The sequence below is a fragment of the Vigna angularis genome, chromosome 1 (genome assembly GCF_016808095.1).
Source record: "Vigna angularis cultivar LongXiaoDou No.4 chromosome 1, ASM1680809v1, whole genome shotgun sequence".
NCBI lineage: Eukaryota > Viridiplantae > Streptophyta > Magnoliopsida > Fabales > Fabaceae > Vigna > Vigna angularis.
This window is the reverse complement of record NC_068970.1, coordinates 52,563,349-52,583,849: the sequence shown is the minus strand read 5'-3', so window position 1 is coordinate 52,583,849 and position 20,501 is coordinate 52,563,349. Positions and strand designations below refer to the sequence as shown.

At 32.0% G+C, this 20,501-nt stretch overlaps 3 protein-coding genes across 6 annotated transcripts; 2 read left to right on the top strand and 1 right to left on the bottom strand.

Annotated features, from left to right (window-relative positions):
• The first annotated feature begins 502 nt into the window (after positions 1-502).
• LOC108323765 (uncharacterized) lies at positions 503-7,046 on the top strand. 4 transcript variants are annotated; one of them, XR_008246493.1, is made up of 16 exons: positions 503-698; positions 1,682-1,785; positions 1,914-2,021; positions 2,448-2,483; positions 2,668-2,778; positions 2,944-3,027; positions 3,098-3,216; positions 3,750-3,851; positions 4,784-4,900; positions 4,979-5,044; positions 5,308-5,374; positions 5,598-5,651; positions 5,806-5,943; positions 6,364-6,390; positions 6,496-6,531; positions 6,675-6,732. XR_008246493.1 is itself a non-coding variant. In XM_017556505.2 (16 exons), the coding sequence occupies exons 2-16, from the start codon at positions 1,783-1,785 to the stop codon at positions 6,816-6,818; spliced, it is 1,101 nt and encodes a 366-aa protein (XP_017411994.1). In that variant the 5' UTR covers positions 503-698; positions 1,682-1,782; the 3' UTR covers positions 6,819-7,046. The 4 variants fall into 4 exon arrangements, 3 of the variants coding, with proteins under 3 accessions (XP_017411994.1, XP_017411984.1, XP_017412001.1); XM_017556505.2 differs by having other exon boundaries at positions 1,914-1,952; positions 5,806-5,901; positions 6,675-7,046; XM_017556495.2 differs by having other exon boundaries at positions 5,806-5,901; positions 6,675-7,046.
• A 2,381-nt stretch (positions 7,047-9,427) lies between these two features.
• LOC108323882 (secretory carrier-associated membrane protein) lies at positions 9,428-16,579 on the top strand. The gene is made up of 12 exons (XM_017556693.2): positions 9,428-9,706; positions 11,826-11,942; positions 12,052-12,114; positions 12,600-12,633; positions 12,864-12,986; positions 13,874-13,936; positions 14,044-14,137; positions 15,258-15,303; positions 15,387-15,454; positions 15,859-15,907; positions 16,099-16,164; positions 16,252-16,579. Exons 1-12 carry the CDS (start codon positions 9,650-9,652, stop codon positions 16,336-16,338), a joined length of 867 nt encoding a protein of 288 aa, XP_017412182.1. The 5' UTR covers positions 9,428-9,649; the 3' UTR covers positions 16,339-16,579.
• A 336-nt stretch (positions 16,580-16,915) lies between these two features.
• Positions 16,916-19,545, bottom strand: LOC108334998 (PAP-specific phosphatase HAL2-like). Its single transcript, XM_017570920.1, has 3 exons — positions 19,095-19,545; positions 17,753-18,440; positions 16,916-17,417 (listed from the first exon to the last, which is right to left on the bottom strand). The coding sequence occupies exons 1-3, from the start codon at positions 19,465-19,467 to the stop codon at positions 17,114-17,116; spliced, it is 1,365 nt and encodes a 454-aa protein (XP_017426409.1). The 5' UTR covers positions 19,468-19,545; the 3' UTR covers positions 16,916-17,113.
• Between the last annotated feature and the right edge of the window lie 956 nt (positions 19,546-20,501).

Here is a 20,501-nt window from a genome sequence, read left to right as displayed (position 1 = left end):
AATAATAACTTATGTATTAATAAAATGAAAATAAATTATCATAACTAATTTAAAACTTAGAATATAAATAAGGTAAAATTTAAAAATTAAGAGTAACTAATTTCAATTAATTGAAAGGAGTAATCTTGTTGATATCATAATTATACTAATTAATGTTTATATTAATTAACGTTTGTCATTATTATCCACTCATCACATTAATGAATTTATCTTAATTTGTTTTTCAATACACGAGTTATATTTAGAATTGTAAATTTTATAAATATTTTCCAGTAAAATGTGTTAATATTTTATACAATATAAAACCTTATTTATAATAATAAAGTAATTATTTTTTACCTAAAAGTATCATTGTGTAACTCATAAATATTAATAAAATTCTTACATTGAAATATAAAATCTTAAAAATAATACAGCATAATTCTTAAAAAAAAAATAATAAATCACGTTATAAATGTTGCATTGTAGATCACAGTTTCTCATTCATTAACCATGAGCCAAGCTTTGCAAGCTTCCATAATACCACAAATACCCACAGTTCTCCGTAACAACGCATGCATATAATAATATATTCCTTTTACCTCTCTCCCTCTCTCACTTCACTCGTAACTCTTGTTCCATTGTCCTCGCCTTTCATTCTTCCATATTTCTGGCTCTGAACTTTGTTTCCCTCTTCACTGAGATTCTTCTGCATCTGGGTATGTCCAGTGATCTTCAAAAGCTTTATCCTTTTCCATTTTCATGCATACCCTTTTTTCCCCCCTGTTTTTTTATCCATCCCATTGCCTTTCATGTCTCTTTTCCCGGTTTCCTCTTCTGGGTCCTATTGCTTAATTCTGGGGAGAATCTCCAAGTGTTGGAAAGTTTGGAATCTGTCCTATCTCATGAAAATGTTGTTTCGATTTGTGATGCCAATCAAATGAAGGTTTTTGCTCTTTATTTAATTTTGGGGTGGAAGTATAACTTTACTCTTCTCTATGTGGCGATGATGAATGAAAGTCTCTAAGGGTTGGATCTAATTAAAAATCTCAGGGAGTTGTTTTCAATGTTTTTTATGTATGACAATTTTGAAGAGTGACCCGTTTTTCCTTTTCTGTAAAGTGTTTTTTTGTTTTAATTTATTAAGCAATTGGACTTTTTCTGTAAAGGGCAGAGTTTTGGTTTTCATGTGTTGACCAATGTTTTGGCCAGCTGTGTATTTTCCTCTCCCTTTTCTTTCTGTTTTTCATAAGATCCTTGTGTCGGTTAAATCCAATGCATGCAGCTCTGTTTCGTGTTCCTGGGGGGTGCTTATGTGTTGGAGTATGTGGTGTCAGTTTTTAGATAACTTTTATATGAATTTTAGTGCCATTCTAAGTGGAGGTTTTTATATAAACAGCTTGTGATCATTGCATATGCTCTAAGCATGTTTCTGAAATTCACATGCATTACCTCTTTCTTGTCACACTGTAACATGTGCATGAACATCTCACCAATCCCCTTGTTAGTCCCAATCTCTCTCACATAAGTAAATATAATTCACAATTGCTTATATGCCATTCAGTTATGTGCAAATTTCTCCGTGTTTTGGAACCTGGGGTTTGAGTTGGCTTGTGATTTAGCTGACAATTCTAAAGCAGTACTTTTCCTTTTGACCCTTTGTGTTTTATAAGATTTAATAATTTCTGATACTTTCTATCAGAGCAAACAGTTTGCAATGAAGATTGAATAAGAGATCCATTTCTTCTATGAGGTCAATCGAATCATGGAGGTGGACGACGGGAAAAAGGAGTGTCTTGCCTAATGGTTTGTCTTGTTTTCTTTGAAGTCATTGCTTATGATATTTCGAAGGAGAATATCTCGTAAACAGATTTTTATTGAGGAGTTATGTGTTTGTAACTCCGCTATTCTAATTTTGAATTTTCTTGAACCAGGGGAAATCAATTTTGAAGATGAAGCAACTTCCTTTTATGGTAGTTGTTTGTACAGTAATGTTGTTTGTTGTGTATAGGACTTTAAAGTATCAATATTACGAAGAAGAGGTATGAGATCGCATGACATGACTTTAGGCCAAAAATGTTGATTAAACTTATATTCTGCATCAGGTTGGGGATCATTTACTGTTGAAGCGCTGTTTTATCCAGAGTAGTATAACAATGTAAATGTGCATTTTAGTTAGGAAACTTGTGAAGTGGTTCTCAAGCATTAAACAATCAACTCTTTGTTGTCATTAAGTGATATTGAAAAAGTAAATCTTCATAAAACTCTATAGCCTTCCTTGAACGTTTTTTCCAGTTCCTAGTATGGTGTACATTTACATGGCCCGAGCTTTACCCTTCGTAGCAGGTGGCAGCTACATTGCCCAGCCTTACCCTTAGTATAATGCACCAATACATGACATTATATTCTGGTACTTCCTGTTCTAATTTGAAATTTCCTTCTTTGTGTTTCATTTATATTATTATCAGATAGACAAAAGGTGGAGTTTCCTGGGAGAACAAGAGGTATATTATGGCGCTAATCATGATTTTTTTCTAAATTTAAGCCTTGGTGCATTTAGATGGTGAATGATGGCAACTTTCAAAATTTTGGATGCACGTCCCTACTTCGCAATACTTTCATTTTTCTGATAATCTAACTTGGATGCATATTCGTTTTCACATTGGTGCTTTTGATGCCACTTTGCAGGCATATCCTGGTACTTCAGGAAATCTGAAGGGCTTACCCCGAGGTATAATACAAGATACTTCAGATTTTGAGTTGAGGCCTTTATGGTCGCCAAGTAGTTTGAGGTCAAAGGTAAGCATCTTTGAAGTTTTATATCTTTTATATTGTGATTTTATTTAAACTGACAGATGAGGGCTGGATTTGGGAAACTGCAATTAGCATGCCATCAATTATCAAAGCTGCTTCACCTGAGCTAGCTGATTTACTGATTTCTTGGTGGTGGTTATTTGATTGCAGGTTAGTGTTTACTCCAATCGCCACTTGCTTGCAATTCCAGTTGGTATGAAACAAAAACATAATGTAGATGCCATGGTGCAAAAGGTATTTTGTTGATTCATTAGGCTATAGAAATTGTTTGTCAGTACTCCTGATCTAATTTCATTGATTTCAGTTTCTTCCAGAAAATTTTACAATTATTTTATTCCATTATGATGCCAATATGGATGGATGGTGGGATCTTAGTTGGAGTAGCAAGGCCATACACATAATTGCTCAAAACCAAACAAAGTGGTATATTACTAGACCAACCATATATGTTTTTTCTTTCTGTCTGGAAACCTTATATTGTTTAATGTGTGTTAATTAGAGAGGTTTTTCTTCAAACATTTCTGGGAACATGTCATGCTTTTATCAAGGATTTATTGAAAATAATGAGCCAAGAAGGTTTCTAAACATCATTAGAAGTAGGGAAGATATTTTTGTTTCTGTCAATGTATTAGAATCAAGGTCATGATTTACATCCGTTTTTATTCCTGGGAACAACCATTCGAATCAATAAACATTACAGAACAACTTAGTACCTCACTGTATCCATGTTAATCTTCTAGTTGTAGATGAGTTGGGTGATGCGCTTGACCTTGGCTCTGTTACTATTGCTTGGTTATGTATCTCTTTTCAGTCTGTGGCATTTCTGTGCATGGAGATAACGGTCCTCTTACTTTTGTTGCCTAACATATGCTTTTGTTTTAAATATATGCTGAATGTCTATATTTCAATGGTTTGTTTTTTACCTGTCTAGATATTAATTCTTGAGTGTTCCACAGGTGGTTTGCTAAAAGATTTCTACATCCAGATATAGTTTCTATTTATGATTACATCTTTCTTTGGGACGAGGACTTAGGGGTGGAGCATTTTTCTCCATCAAGGTATTACTGGTGGTTTTGTTCCACTCTTGTGCTATACTTTTACATTTGTCTGCTTTTTTGCTTCTAATATGAAGCTTTTCATTTTATCTAGCAGAGGAGGGACCCATGATACAATTACAATGAAAGTGATCCTATTTTATTCAATTATATGACATGATAATTGAATATAATAGGACCATGTTTCATTAAAATGGCATCTTGGATGCCTCGGCTGCTATATAAAATGAAAATCTTTTAAAAAATAAAACCCACTTAAAACTGCAAGTTGTAGAAAATAATTTTCAAGATAAAGTTCTTTATAGTGAACACTTTAAGAGGCGAGCCTGTATAATCAATTTGTTAAAGAGGTATTTCCCATCTGTTTAAAATTACTATGAAAATCTAGATCATGGCTTTTCAGAAAAAAATGAATTCTCTCTCTTTCTATTGTAGCACAGATTTTTGAAATTAAATTTATTTTATTTTATGTCAACTTTTGCTTCACCAAATCAGCTCACAACCTGCTTCATCTGCTCATAATATCAGTAGTTCACTTGATTATTTATGCCCATGGCTGGTGATGCAGTACCAATTCATTTATACATGCATGTGTTTCAATGATTTCATATTTGTTGAATGCCGCATTTTCAATTTATACACCTATACATTATTGCAGTATTGATAATTTTTTAATTTTAGATAAAACGCAAGGCAATATTGAAATTCTTTTCAAACTCTATAATGATTCTCTGCCTTTCTGTTGTTTTATTGAACTTGAACGCAAAATAAGCTCTAAAGTATCCTTATTAGATTAATAAAGTCACATTAGATCTCTTAGTAATCTTTTATTGTCTTGTTATTTCAAAGACTAGCAATCACCTCATGACAAGCTTTTTATGCTCTCATCAAAGAAAGAATGAATTAACATGTTCCTTTTCCTTTTTTTTTTCCAGATACATTGAAATTGTGAAGGAAGAAGGATTGGAGATATCTCAACCAGCACTTGACCCAGATTCTGGACAGATACATCATAAAATTACAGTTAGAGCTAGAACAAAAAAAGTTCATAGGTGACTTTTTGTTTGAGGCTATTGATACATGCACTTGCGAATCAATTTCACACTTAGCTTGAGTTTTCATGCATGCAGAAGAGTCTATGAACTCAGAGGCAATACTAGGTGTTCAGAGGCAAGTACAGGGCCTCCATGCACTGGGTAACTGCTACTTTATCTGAACCTAAATATCCTAATTTTTTCTTAAGATGTTCATTCTGATTCTTATTCCTGTGGTGTTATCCTCCTTCTTTGTGGCCATCAAGATATCATAGATGTTTAAATTTGACCAGTCAATGCATTGAAAAAGGAACTTAACAAAATGAAAATAACATTTCCTCTTTTTTTTGGAGTTTTATGATAGTTTTAGTTTTTGCATCTATAATCATGTTATGAATGATAGAAATTTTATTGAAACTTGGCAGGTTTGTGGAAGGTATGGCTCCTGTTTTCTCTCGGTCTGCCTGGGATTGTACTTGGCATCTTATACAGGTAATTTTCGGTGGATTAACTTTCTACTCTCTTCTCTTACAATTGAAAGTAAAACTTATTCCAATAAACTTAGATTTCTTCACTTATTTTTTGGTTAACATCCGTATTGAGTTTGACTTTGTCATTCTGAAATTTTTAGTATTTAATTTTTTTATTTGATTGCTTATAATAGATTAAAATAGTTCATAGTTTGGTAACGTCATTGTCATTTTCATTTTCTCAGAATGACCTTGTCCATGGATGGGGATTGGATATGAAAATAGGATATTGTGCTCAGGTGAGAATTACACATTTTCTGGACTAGTTTTCTATTCAACTTGCATATCAACGGGGTTGGCTGTCATTATAGTAACTAATTTCCACTTGTCTCTATTTTAACTTTGTCTTCATGATAGGTATCATTAACTGTTGAAATCAATGTCATTTTTCAGGGAGATCGCACACAAAATGTGGGAGTTGTTGATGAGGAATATGTTGTTCACAAGGGAATACCAAGTCTGGGTGGCAGTGGGGATGAAACAGCTAAAGTATTGTGTTCCTTTCTCTCCACATTGGTGAATTAATTTTGTGTGCGATCTTTGCTCCCTAAAATGGGCTTTAATACACAAAATTTATCGTTGTAATCTGTGTGTGTGTGTGTATAATCAACGGTTGCAAATACCTAAATTCGCCTTCTCTTTCGGTTCTTCGCCAAATCCATGGAATTGTACATAGGGACAGCCCTCAGGAACAAGCATCGTTATATTATAACATTTTTAACTATATTCATTTTGTCTGTTGAAATTTATTGGTCTGATCACACGCCACACTAGAACCTGTGCCAATAGCTTGAGCACACTGAGTTGATAGTGAAACTTTGTTCAATGAACACCCCTTTCCTTTTTTACAAGAAAAATTCACAGGAACAGCACTGTCAGCCACATGTATTTTGTCATTCCTTTTCTTTTTTACAAAAGGTGTCCTTTTTACCAGTTGTCGTTCATTTTCAGGTTTTGAGTCGTGGAAGGCCAACTCCGGTACAGATTCTAATGACATTCACAGTTATTCCCTGTAATCATATTTCATTTACTAACAAATCAAATCCTAACTTCATTTTCTTGTTGGTTTTGTTTCATAATCAGAGACACGGTGCCTCGGTCTTTGATGAGCGAATTGAGGTGAGGCTTTTGAACAGCATTTGTTGATCACAAAGCATTTTACAAATGATCTTTTTACTTTTTAACTGCTTTTGAAACCAAGTCTTGTATTGATCACAAAGTTGCTTGCAAATGACCTTGTTTACACTAACATGAGTGATCAGATAAGAAGGCAGTCAACGTGGGAATTTGAAGTGTTCAAACGCCGGTGGAATAAAGCTATAGCTGCAGACAAAAACTGGGTTGATCCATTTACCAGTGATAGAAAACGCTTGAGACATAGGAAGAAAAAAAATCACTTTTCTTAACTTTCTTTTTACTAGGTTTGATTTGTTAGCCATTTCATTCACATGGCAATAGGCACAATTTAGTTGTTGTAGCTGAAAGAATAAACACTTCATTCAAGTTTTGGAATCTCAACATATTTCTTTATAATCTTTTGTTCTTTTCTTCATATTTTTTAGATGTAATTCTCATATATGCAAACCTTGTTTCATCATTTCAGCTATAATGAAGAAGCTTCCATTCTTTTTGTAGTGCTTTTGTTTTGGTGGTCTAAGTTTGTTAACTCAACCATTCTCAACGTTCTGTGTAGAATGTAGGAGCAGGTAGTGACTGTTTTTCTTAAAGTAACAGACTATAACTGTAACAAAAGCAAATAATGAATATATTAATAGTGTAAACAATTTTATATATCATTCATTTATGATAAAGTGTTTTAATGATAATTATTTTGAAAGACATCTGTCATTTTTTATTGGTTGATAGTGTAAAGCTTACGTAAAACTAAATTTCCATTCGTGAACAGGAAAAGTTATTTGAGGCGATATACTATTTTATTAATGATAAAAGTGTTTACTTTATCTTAACATATAGGACACATCATATAATGTTTGTCATAAACTCACCAAAATTAAATAATGTTTGTCATCATAAAAAAGAAAGACATTATAAAAACTTAAATGATTTAGTCCCAAATAACCTATACATATTGAATGACACTTGCACTATATGTTTTCATATAATAAATACTATTAAACTTTAGAACAATAAAAAGTTAAATAAGGTATCTTCTAATAACAAAATAAATACTACACTGGAATTAAAGTACTAAATAACTTTAGGTAACATAAGCTTCTATGAACTAGAAAAATAAATCATTTAACGTCTAAATAATTTACACATTTTTTTTGTCAATAGTTTTTGGAAATTGAATTCATAACCTTATCTCTAATATCAATTATTAGATGGAGTACTTAAAACTAAACCAAAAATTAAAATTGATAGTCTCATACAATTTTTTTTTTACTTAATATTGTAATAACCAAAATGTCATAGTTTGATTAGCCCACCTAACCTCTATTAAGATACCATTAATGACACATGCAACAGAATAAATCCAAGTTAGAAGTTTTACTTTAAATATTAATTTAGATTATAAATGTTAGTTTGATTTTGAATTAATATTTTCCATTTGCATCTGAAATTTTAAAAAATGTAAGCGTGTTGTATTAAATAACTTTAATGTTATAATGAACATTTTTATTAAAGAAAAAATTGATGATACAATTTTACGATGGATCAAGTAATTGTGAGCTGAGGGAAAAGAAAATACTTTATCAGTCCAAGATTAATATTACTTTCTATCCAAAATTTTAAATTAATGAGTTTTTATCAATGAGTCTTTATTTTTATATTTTGTCTCATTTTTCATTTCTATTGGATTTGGACAACGTTAATTACTCTTGAGTTTTGAGAAGTTTTAACTTTAAGAAGATGATGTTTTTTGAGAATAAAATTTGAGATATAAAAACTCGAATAGCTTACTACTCTTGTGAAATTTGAGATATATCGTAAGGCCAATAACAAGCTTATCCATTCTATAATTTATCTAAAGTAACAACTTAAAAAATAAAGAAATAAAATTTTCAAAATTATTTGTTCATACGTTGTATTCTTATTAAATTTTACAACTTTTTTATTTGGGTATTTGAAATATGTTTAATCATCCACCATTTTAGATATAACAGTAGTAAAACATACTGATTATTAATTAATTATAAAATTATATTGACAATAAACATTGACACTCCGTCCGTGTAAATAGTAACTAGCACTACCCCACTTAGAAATTGACATAATTTTGAATTAGTGTTAGATGAGAGAGAAGCGTAATTTGAAATGTTGGGTTGTTTCTAACAGAAAAATGCCAACTATACAATTTGAAAATTTTGTCTTGTTTGCAACATAACATGTTCGGACAAAATAGATTGATTACCTTTTCTCTTTAACCATGAGTAAGTGCAATTGTTTCAAAACTTCATTTCATTATGCCTTTGTCGTGAAATGTAGTTCCATTTTCACAAGATATTACACTACACCAACAACTAATCCACCCAATTCATTTTTTATTTGGCTAAAAGTAAATAAAAATTAATTAAATTTCAATAAAATGAATAAAAATATCAATGCAAATTAAATTCCGCCACTAGATTAAAATCTTTTAAAGTCTCGTCTCACTAAATCAACCACCAAGAGAAAATAAAAAAAAATAAAAAATCAAACGAGTTGTTTGTTATTTGAAAAGAATCTTACACACTGTTACATATATTTTTTAAAAAATTAAAAGGTTTTTTGTTTTTTTTTTTAAATCTTCAAACACTACGAGCATAAAATTTTATTTGTCAACTAACAAAATATTAGTTTAAATCTAAATTTTAAAATTTTCACTTAAGAACAGCAAATTTATTTTAAGTATCTAACTAAAGTGAATAAAAAAAACTTTTATAATATTATCAATTGTCGCATTAATGAAAAAAATCCAAATATACCAACTTTAAACTTCTAATCTTCTGTGTTTTTTTCTTTCAAATTTCAAATTTTCCGATTATATATACAATGAGAAAGCTAAGTTGAAAACAGAGTCTTCTGTCTTTATTTTCTTCTGTATTACGCTGACCAAAGACAATTCTTTGTGCCTGTAGCTGGAATTTCCCCATATGCAACGCTTCTTACTTTATCTTCTAATTCTTTAAAGAAGTTTCTTACTTTCAAATATCACCGCTCTAGAAATCTTCTCTTTTTAATACCCATTTGACCTTAGTTTCTGGAGAGATCAGATCCCTGCATTCCAATTCCCATGGCTGGTCGTTATGATAGTAACCCCTTCGACGAGGAAGAAGTGAACCCCTTCGCGGTAAGTCTTTTCACGGTTGTTATTATTTTCCCTCTCAAAGTTGGGATTTTGTGAACTGGGTTTGCAGTTTTTGTGTGGAAATTGATTTGATCCTGTTCTGGGGATGTTTCAGCGTGAGATTTTGGTCAATTCTTGTTTGCGAATTGTTGTTTCTGTTGTCGGTTTTCTGTTGACTTGTTTAATACTATAATTTATGGTCAAAGAAACCGATTTTGGGGTTGTTTGTGTTAATGTCTTGTGTTTCTGTTTTAAGGTAGTTGTAGATTTTGTTCTCTCTTGCTTCTTCATGTTGGGTTTTGTGTGTGTGTGTGTGTGTGTTTTTCATGATGTTTTGACCTTAAGAAGTTTACCCTTATAATTAAGCTGAACATGTCTGGACGAATTTTTTAGATGTCCTTGAGATTTACTTGCAGATGCAGACACAGATGCTGATACTGTGTTTCTCAAAGTCAGTGTGCCTAATAACTTCTTAATGAATTAACATGAAGTAACCGTGCCGCTCCGCTGGTGGTGACGGAAATCAAGAAGTTTTCAAATCCATTTTTTTTTTAAAACAAAAATAAAGATGTGGAACTCATGCGTCCTGACCACATAGGATTAAATGTTAACTAGGGACTGGAAGATCTGATAACGGTTTATTTGAAAGAGATATTGAGAGAAATCTTCCCTTTGATGGAGGATAAATAGTGGTTTTGGTGTAAGTATAATTGGAAAAGTACTGGTTATATTAAGTTGTTTCAAATGCTATCGTGTGTGTACATACAAACACACACAAATGCAATTTGATCCTTGAAAATTTCAGTAGTGACTAGTGAAGGACTTCTGTTAACAAATTTATTGCGTTTAAGTTCAACTAAGGATGGCCCTAGACAGTTATGTGTATCTTAAATGGACCTGTAGCAGTTTTTCAATTATCAAATGAAAAACTAGAAACTAAGAAAATGAAGAATGGGGAGGATAAATTACAATTATTGGTTTTCCTGTAATATTCTACGAATTTTCTTTCTGGTCCCTCAATTCAATTATAGAAATGTTTACTGCAGAATTTTGAAATTGGTGCAGTTAAGTCTTTCTGTTAGTTTGATGGTGATGTGGGAATGCCCCCTTTTAGGTGACAAATTGATGATGAGTTTCTCCTCTTTTTTTTTTTTTAGTTCTGGCGTGGAAATGGTGAGGCACAATGCAACACTAACTAAATTAATGCTTTTTTGACATGGCAAGATCAATCTGACTCGGATATAATTGCACCAATTTGAAAGCTATTAACCAGGCAACATTGTTGCCACGGAAATAAGGGGGATCAAAATTGAATTTTATGTCTAATCAAGGAACCAAAACTATAATTAAACCAACTGCAAGATAGGGAAGGGTAAAAGATTATGGAAGTAGAGCTTAGAAAGGATTACTTAATTGTACATCATTTTGTCACTGAGCTCTCAGAATATCAGTGATGTGATGTGGGTGTATCCGAACATTTTTTTTTTAGAATATTCTGAACTTATAATTCAGAGTTTTAAAATTGTATTTAATTATAGTAATGGACATTGCAAAAGGAAAAGGTAATACCAAATATATCTTGTTTTTAGTTGATATATTTTAGGTTTGTGAAGATTTAAGAAGTATTATAAGCCCGCGAAGGTCTCTACTCTCTCTACATATCACAAAATAACTAGAAGTGTAATAATGATTATGATATGAAAACTAAGTTGTATGAAGGTGCATGATTGTGATATTGACATTTTTTCTTAATGTGGAAGGGACAGATATATGAGAGGGAAATTTAGATGTTGTGATTACTAGTGAATCATTTGAGAGCATAATTATCGAGGAAAAGGAAGATGTGTGTTGGGGGTTGGTGGGAGGGAGCATGACCCTTCTGGCTTCTCCTACATTCATTGTGTTGTGATAACTCATTACGGAGTAATCTTATCCATTTAATGGGAGAGCAATCGACTTTTTACTACCTTGTCTTGGGAACACCCTTTTCTAGCTTAACTCTAGAGTCTAGGTTCACGGCCAGATTTATTTATTTATTATGAAGTAAATTATGTATCATCTGATGATAAAAGGCTATAAATCTTCTGTGACTTACAGTGTTGTAATGTTTTTAAACTGTTAGAATCCCGGAAGTGTTCCTGCAGCCACAAATTCAAGGCTCTCACCTCTTAAGCCAGAGCCTGTTGATTATAATTACGGCTTTGGTGCAACAGTTGATATACCCCTTGATTCATCAACGGTATGTATAAAATTGAGGTTGATGAAATCCTCAGTTCTTTTCTTATTTCTAATGTGTTGTTGCAAGTATTAATCATGGTTTTTCTAATTATGATCTCCTTATACTGTAGGATTTGAAGAAGAAGGAGAAGGAACTTCAATCTAAGGAAGCTGAATTGAGACGAAGGGAACAGGTATAGAATGGGATTTCAATTAATCTAAAATTTGATATGCATGATTACCAAGACAATAAGAATATCATATGATTTAATAGTTTGCTTTGTTGAATTTGTATTCTATATAATTTATTAAGTTGATGGTGTCCAACGCTTACTCCTAGAGTAAGTGAGTAGTTTCCTCTACATTTTTGTGTCCCCACAAACGTTAAGAATTTTAACTGAATCTGATTGATTATATTACCTGAAGTTTGGATATGAAAATGATGAAGGCATCTGAAAATGTTATGATTGATAATAGGTTGGTCTATGGAAATATGGATCTTCTTAACAAAGGCCTCCTCATCAAATCATGTTATCCTCTATTTAATATTTATAATTTTTGCACTGATATTTTTTCAATTAACCTTATGTACATAAAGGTTTGTCTTCTGACTTTTCTGTCAACTGCAACTGCTTGGAAATTCACATGCATTTTATTTGTTTTTATGTATCAAATTCAGGATGTCAGACGGAAAGAAGAAGCTGCTGCAAGAGGTGATTTACATTTCCCGATTCTCTATTTGAAGTTTGCTATAAAAATAATTGTTTGCAAGTATTTTTGGTCTTTGGCCTGGAGGCAGGTTGAGATTTCTGTTTGCTGTCTCATACCATTGAATAGTGGAGGAATGGTAATACTGCAGGGTTCTTTAGATGTCTCCGAATTTGATGCACTAACTTAAGTTCTGCTTAATTATTGTAGTAGGTACTTACATTTTGTTTTGCAGCTGGAATTGTTCTTGAGGAGAAGAATTGGCCACCGTTTTTCCCAATAATCCATCACGACATTGCTAATGAAATTCCTATTCATCTACAGAAATTGCAATATGTTGCATTTACTACACTGTTAGGTACATTATTCCCTTTATTTATTTTTTGGGAATGCAGTGAGTATTATCATTTCGATCTTTTATTTTTCAATTTTGTTAGTACATTCTATTTCAAAGATCATTTGTGTTTTCTATTTCAAGGACCTTGGTCCCTTTGATTTTCTTACGTAATTATCTTTGGCTCAATTCCACCTTGCGTTACTCAATTACCATCATTTTTCGAAATTTAACATCCAAGTTTTTTTCGTTTCATGCATTTTATCATCATTATTTTTTAATTTTCACACATTTTACTGAATTGTTAAAATATCTAGCAACACATTGATGTGTCAGTGAAAAAAAGTTAAAAAATGGCATAAAAGTAATTTTTTTTCGATTTTTTTACCTTTTTTGGTGATTTGTTAGCATGCCATTATATAAAAATTGAAGAACATGATAGTAAAATGTGTGATAAAATTTGGATGGTAAAATTTGTGAAATGATGATAGTTGAGTGTTAAACTAAATAATTAATCCGTTATATTTTAATTGGCATCAATGACAAGTTTTTTACACCTTATACTAGAAAGTAGCAATTGGGAAGATTTTCTTTTCTACTCCCAGAATTTTTAAAATGAAAGATAAAAGAAATTGAAGCCTTGAAACGAGGTGAAATACTCTGAATAACTAGCTTTGCCTGAATGATTAATTTGAAAGCATTAAACTGGATTCTTGGAACTAATCTGGTTTGTTGATTAAGATAAAGGCATTCTGTACTTATTTGTTCTATCATAATCACATGTTTTGAATTAATTATGGTCATAATAAATGTTTCTATTGTAAGTTATCTGTATATAATATAATTTCATACCCCTAACCAATGCAAACATGAGATTGGTTCACTGTGATTAAAAAACATTTGTTATGCAGGATTAGTGTTGTGCCTTTTTTGGAATGTCATAGCTGTTACTGCAGCTTGGATTAAGGGTGAAGGTGAGTTTAGCTACATTGAATATTTACTTAGGTTATTATATATAGCCCAAATTACAAATCTGACATCTAAATTCCATGCACGTGGAACTTGGCCTTGTTTGTTGTAGGTGTAAAAATATGGTTTCTTGCCATTATCTACTTCATAGCAGGGGTTCCTGGGGCATATGTTCTGTGGTATCGCCCATTATATCGTGCTTTTAGGTAAATTTTTAATGTTTGCATGCATTAATGTATTATGCAACTACAATTATTTGTTTATAACTTGTGTAGTCACTTGAACTTGTTTTGGTGACCACAGTCATATCTAGGCTTAATGGTTCAACATTGGGACTGTATGAGTGTTATCATATTTTATCACATTTGGTTGTGTTGTGTCCATATGGTTAATCTGAGCTGCAAAAGACTTGAATTCCTGAAGTAAATAAATATTAGAATTTGGACTTTAGAACCTAACTCAATCCTCAAAGCTCACGTTGTAATTTAAACGATCTAGAATAGAAGTAAGCAATTAAGTTGACTTTTCAACAATTAAGTTGAGTTTTCGACAATAAATTTAATTTAGTTGAACACCTTTTTTCCATTTATTTTTCCTTGTTTTCATATCAATTAATGGGTTGTTCATCTTAGTGTCAGGTTATTATTTATTTTTCCTTCTTTTCATATCAATTAATGGGTTGTTCATCTTAGTGTCTGGCTATTGTTGATGCTGACGAATTTTGATGAGATGCTCTGCGCCTACTGAAAATTTTACCTTATGCTCTGAAGCATTCATGTGAAAAATAGGAAAATATAATATGCATGCATATTTTTATCTTGGCTTAATTTCTAATTTGGTCCTCTAATTTTATTTGAATTTTCAAAAAGACCCCTAGTTATTGGTTTTTCCAATTTAGTCCTTTAGTTTTTTAAAAACATAAAATTTAGTCCTTTATTTTTTAAAAACATCAAATTTATAGTCTTTTAGTTTTTTAAAGACATCCAATTTGGTCCTGTTGGATGCTCACTGATCCTTTAATTTTCAACAAACCATCTTCTATTTCTATTTTCCATCCATTAGGATCTTAGGTTTATTCGTCTTAGACTACCATTCATGGTCAAACAGGAAACTAACGAGCAGCCAAATTGGAAAAAGGACTAAATTTGATGTTTTTAAAAAACTAAATAACTAAACTGGAAAAACCAATAACTACGGGTCTTTTTGAAAATTTGAATGAAACTAGAGAACCAAATTAGGAATTAAGCCTTTTATCTTTTTATGTGGCCATACTTCTTTGAATATGCTTTAAAATATGCGTCTTGAATATGCTTCTTGATTTTGCAGGACTGAAAGTGCTTTGAAATTTGGATGGTTTTTCATGCTTTATCTGGTAAATGGATTATACTTTTGCATAAGCTATGCTTCAAAAAATGGAAGAAATCTAATGATATTCATTCCTTGTTTTCCTGACAGCTTCACATAGGATTCTGCATCTTAGCTGCAGTTGCTCCTCCTATAGTTTTCAAAGGCAAATCCCTGACGTATGTCCACTTCATATATGTTCTCTATTTTACACAATATTGCTCATATGACTTTATTTATGTTACAAGGAGACTAAGTATTCAAATTCTCTTTCCTTGCTGAGAAGATAGATTTCTTTTTTTCTTTCCCTTGTCAGAAATAGGAGTAAATGATGAATAACCTGATTTGAAATCTTCTAGAAACATGTTAGTTGGTTGGCTGACATTGAGAAGAAAATTAACGCATATTACCCATAAATAAGAGGGTGGATTAAGACCTGAGAATGGTGATGAATTTGGGGCTTTGGGGCGTTGCTAAGTGTGTTATATTTTAGGATTTAATGGGTGTGTTTCATTTCTCAAGATTCCGAAGTTGTTTCCAGCCTTTTAATATAGTGACTGACACTGTCTATTCATTTGTTCAGGGGTATTCTGTCTGCCATAGATGTGCTGGGCGACCATGCTTTGATTGGGGTAAGAGGGTTTGTCATGAGTTATTTCTTGTTCCAAAAACATACTATTTAGTAGTCAAAGTTGTATTTATACGCATTACACTTATGTTATGCACCATCTTTTTGCAAATACTACAGAATGCAACCTAGACAACATGATGCTTCTGAATGTTTTATCAATTTTTTATCATGTTTTTATCCATTGCCTTGCAGATTTTCTACTTCATCGGGTTTGGATTATTCTGCATTGAAACGTTGATCAGCATTTGGGTTATTCAGGTCTGATTACACTTGCTGAAGTTTCAAATCATTTTAAGCACATGCTACGCAACTTACCTACTCACTATTTCATTGGTTACCATACAGCAAGTATACATGTACTTCCGTGGCAGTGGTAAGGCTGCTGAGATGAAACGGGAGGCTGCTAGGGGAGCATTGAGGGCTGCTATATGATTTATCAATCTTCTGCAGAAGACACTACGGATACATTATGGATCAATGTTGTATATTTAAGCCACACTCTTGAATTTGAACAAAAACTATTCCACTGAGCATGATTTTTGCTTACACCTGTAATTTTATTTATTTATTTTTATGTTGTTTAACATGCTATCTATTGTTGTGGTTTGTAAGTGTATATGCTGAGAGCATGGACATACTAGTGGCTGGTAGAAACGTGCTATAATTTATTGAAGTTGATCCTCTATACATATTTAACGTTTCATTTCTTATTCCAAAAGTTGAATTTTCATACATGAGTTCTTCGTTAAAATTAAAAAGAAAATTTAAAGTCAAAAGTTGATTCTAAATACAACTTCATTAAAATTACATAAATCTAACTAAAATAATAATTTTAAACACGGCTTTTTCATCTTATTCATTTAAAATTTGACATAAAGTTACACCATTTTGACATTCATCTCTATCCATCAAGGATTCTCAGTGCATATTCATATTAGTTTTAGCCTTATAGGTATATGAAACCCTCTTCAAGATGAGTCATGCGTGTCCTAGTAAATTTCATGCAGAGTACAAAGTAACAGCCTTAAACTTTCATTTCAAACGATAGTAATTTCAGCTTAGCAAGTCGGCACCAATGCATAAACTATAACATGTACATAAGCAGAGAGATTTGTGTGATACTGTGTAAAACAGAAAGGAAAAGATTATACATTGTTCACATAATCTCAGTACATATCCCATATGCTTGTAAGTTATTACAGCAGTCTCAAAGACAAGAAGAGACCCAACTAGCATCAACTGCATCGATGATCTTTTCATGTAGTGTGGTTCCAGCACAAGCAACTATACCACGATCAAGGCTTTCTAAGTTTAAACCTTTTGAGAAGTCAAGGGGGTTCCCCTTAGCATCTGTTACCATGCCTCCAGCCTCTTGTATGATGATAGCACCAGCAGCATGATCCCATATTTTTTCCTTGTAACCAGCCCTTGCAAACTTCATGAAAACCTCAGCATGCCCACAAGCTATTGCGGCATATTTCATCATGTTGTATACTCTTAGTGGCTGATTACTGCATATAAATGATGAATACTAGTTACATTATAAACTACCTAGAAAGTTCATGTTGCCTTTGGTGACATTTGTCAAATGATATTCTAGATATTTAATAGTAAGGAATGTGCTGCTAAACACAACACTATTTATCTTGTTTGCATATTCTAAGAACCTCTTTATCCCTACACTGTAGTGTTATTAAATTAGCACAAAGAAAATCTGCACACAGAAAAAATTAAATGCGTTGGCAATGGCAGAAATCCTATGTTTGAATGTCTAGAGAAACTACAGCCATAGAAGCTTAAAGTTTTAACGACAGAGAGGGAGACTGATACTGAAATAAAAACACACCTGAGACCAACACTCTGAGCCAATCCCTCAGTAAAAGTGTGGCTTGAATTGGCCTTTTCAATTGGTTGGCAGAAAGTGGCCAACGCTAGGTTGTCAACGGAAGACACAGAAACTTGTTTTGCATGGTTTGGCCACACATACTTCTTATTGACATGAAGCAGTGGTTGGATCCAAGCTTTCCTACCACCTCTCTCAGCATAAATTATACAACCTTTATTCCAAGTTTCTGAGGTTGGAGGAGTCAACATAGATATCATCCTTTGATAGCTGAGATGGTAGCTAAACAAGTCCTTTCTCATAGGGTAGTTTGGACAGCCAAGAACTCCAAGCACCACTTCACCATCCTCTATCAGTGATAAACCTACAGCATATTGATCGCCACATGCAGAGCCCATTTTGCCATCAAGAGGGCTAAGTGCCCAAAATCTTCCTGAAGCACTTCCAACTAAGTTGCTGCAACTAATGATTTCAAGAACCTCTGAAGTTCCCAGAGCTGATTTTGGCTCTTCAACCCCAAACCGTGGTGCTTCAGCTAGACATTCATTCACAGTTTTAACCACAGCTTCCAACAGTTCTGATTTATTAGTATTGGATAGTGTCTGAACATCCTTTTCAGTTACAATTGAGACATTTTCACTCCCTAAACACTTAGACAATATCCAGCTGACAATTGTGTTGACACTCAAACCTGTACCACATATAATCATCAATCGCGCTTTAAAAAATCTTCTTTTCTCAACAAAATTAGAAATAATAAATAGCTTTAATATATATCTTTACTTCTTCACGTAGAGGGCAAGAGAGCAGTGAAATACAAAAGAAAATCTCATATTTATTAATCTGGAGAATGATATTTACAATTAGTAGATCTTAAGGTAAACAATTGAATTCAGTCAAATCAGTTTGCTTATGGAACAGAGCAGGACCATAACAGTGCTTACATGTTAGCACTCTATTACTGCTATATTCCAAGTCATAGGGTTTGATATTACTGTATCTTTTGAATTATTAATGAATTAACATTAAATATTTAATATAATAGATATTATCTTAATATTTGTTTACCCTATATTGCATGTTTAAACTGACAAAGCCTATAAAAACGTTTTATATTTTACAATCAACATAGTACATCAAAGAGTGTTGTTTCATTACATTAATCATCCTCATAACTTGTGAGACACCATGCATAGAAAATGTATATGCAGTATCCAACTTAACAAGTTTTCAGTATAAACAAAGGCAGGTATATTTATTTCCCTAACTCATTCTTAAGAGAGATTATTTAACAATGAAAAGAAAAATGTTGAAGAAATTACACAGATCAAATAGGAAGATTCACCTGCTACTGTGAGCGGTGAATAGGGATGGCTGATCTGAGAATTCAAAATCCAAGTGTCTTGCAGTTTCTGACAGAGGAAGCATGACATCTGAACTGCTCTAACAGCAACATCTAACTCCCTGCAATATTCCTCTGGTTCTGAGACAAGACCCAGTACTTTTTGGTCCTCCTCCATCACAGGAGAAGAAAAGCTTTGATCAGATTTTGACACAGAAGCAATGTGGGTTGGGAGAGTATTGGTGGGTTTATGGTGTTGAGACATAAAGCAGGAATCTTTTGTTTGTGCATGGCTGCATATGAAGTTTTCATTTCTCTTCCCAAGTTTTAAGGTATGTGCCATGTTTGCACACAAAGTGGAACAATATAAAGGCATGTGAGTGCACAATTTCACCCTTTCTTAATTTGGTTATGTAACGTTTGATAGGAGAAACTGCAAAATGGGAAAGCTTTGCTAAATTTACTATGGGAATAACATTGATCTGCCTATGAGAGTATTTATAGGCAATTTTACAAGCAAAACACAAATTCATCACTTCTTTTTTGTATATACGTATTAAAGAAAAGTAAATTGCATTAGGATGGGATCTTTTGTATTGATAGACATTATGCTATTAAACAAGGAGAAAGGACAAAACAAACAAAAAAACAGAAAGAACAAGGATAATGGACAAAGGTTGAAGTCATAAACCTATCATTTGTGAAGAAGACTAGTCTTTGTTATTCCTTGTACGTGATAAGGAAAGGTAAATTATATAAGTTAAGAAGTTAATTTGTAATATTAAATTAAACTAAAATTTTACCTTTTAATATTTTAAGTCAGGGATCAAATTTTATAATGTAAATAAACTTATCTTAAGTATTATTATAAACTTTCACATCTTAAGATAATCTGATACCTTTTGAATAATTTTTCATCACATTAAATTTTATTAAATAAAAAAATATTAATACAATATGAGATAACAGACTAAATTCATGTAAAAATTATACTCACGAAATATAAATAAATTATACTAATTATGAAACAAAAATCTAAATAAATACATGAGTTAAAACATCAATTATATTATTATATAATAACTTTTACATATATAAAAAGAATTAATGGTATATGTATATTGTTAAAAAAAATTAAGATTTTGTAAATTAAATTTAAAACCTTAGGTTTATACTTTTAAATTAAGAGTTTTGGTTCTATCGTGATAGTATTCCATTTAAACACATTTGTTTATGTTGTGATTAGTTATTTAATGTTAAATTATCATATAATTACAAAAATTCCTATCATTAACTAATTATCTTTACTAAATTTTATGAAGAATAAGTGATCATGCCAATCTAATCTCTAATTGATTTGAGTGAAAATAATTCTATAAATTTAAGTTATTCAAAATAAATATACTTCGT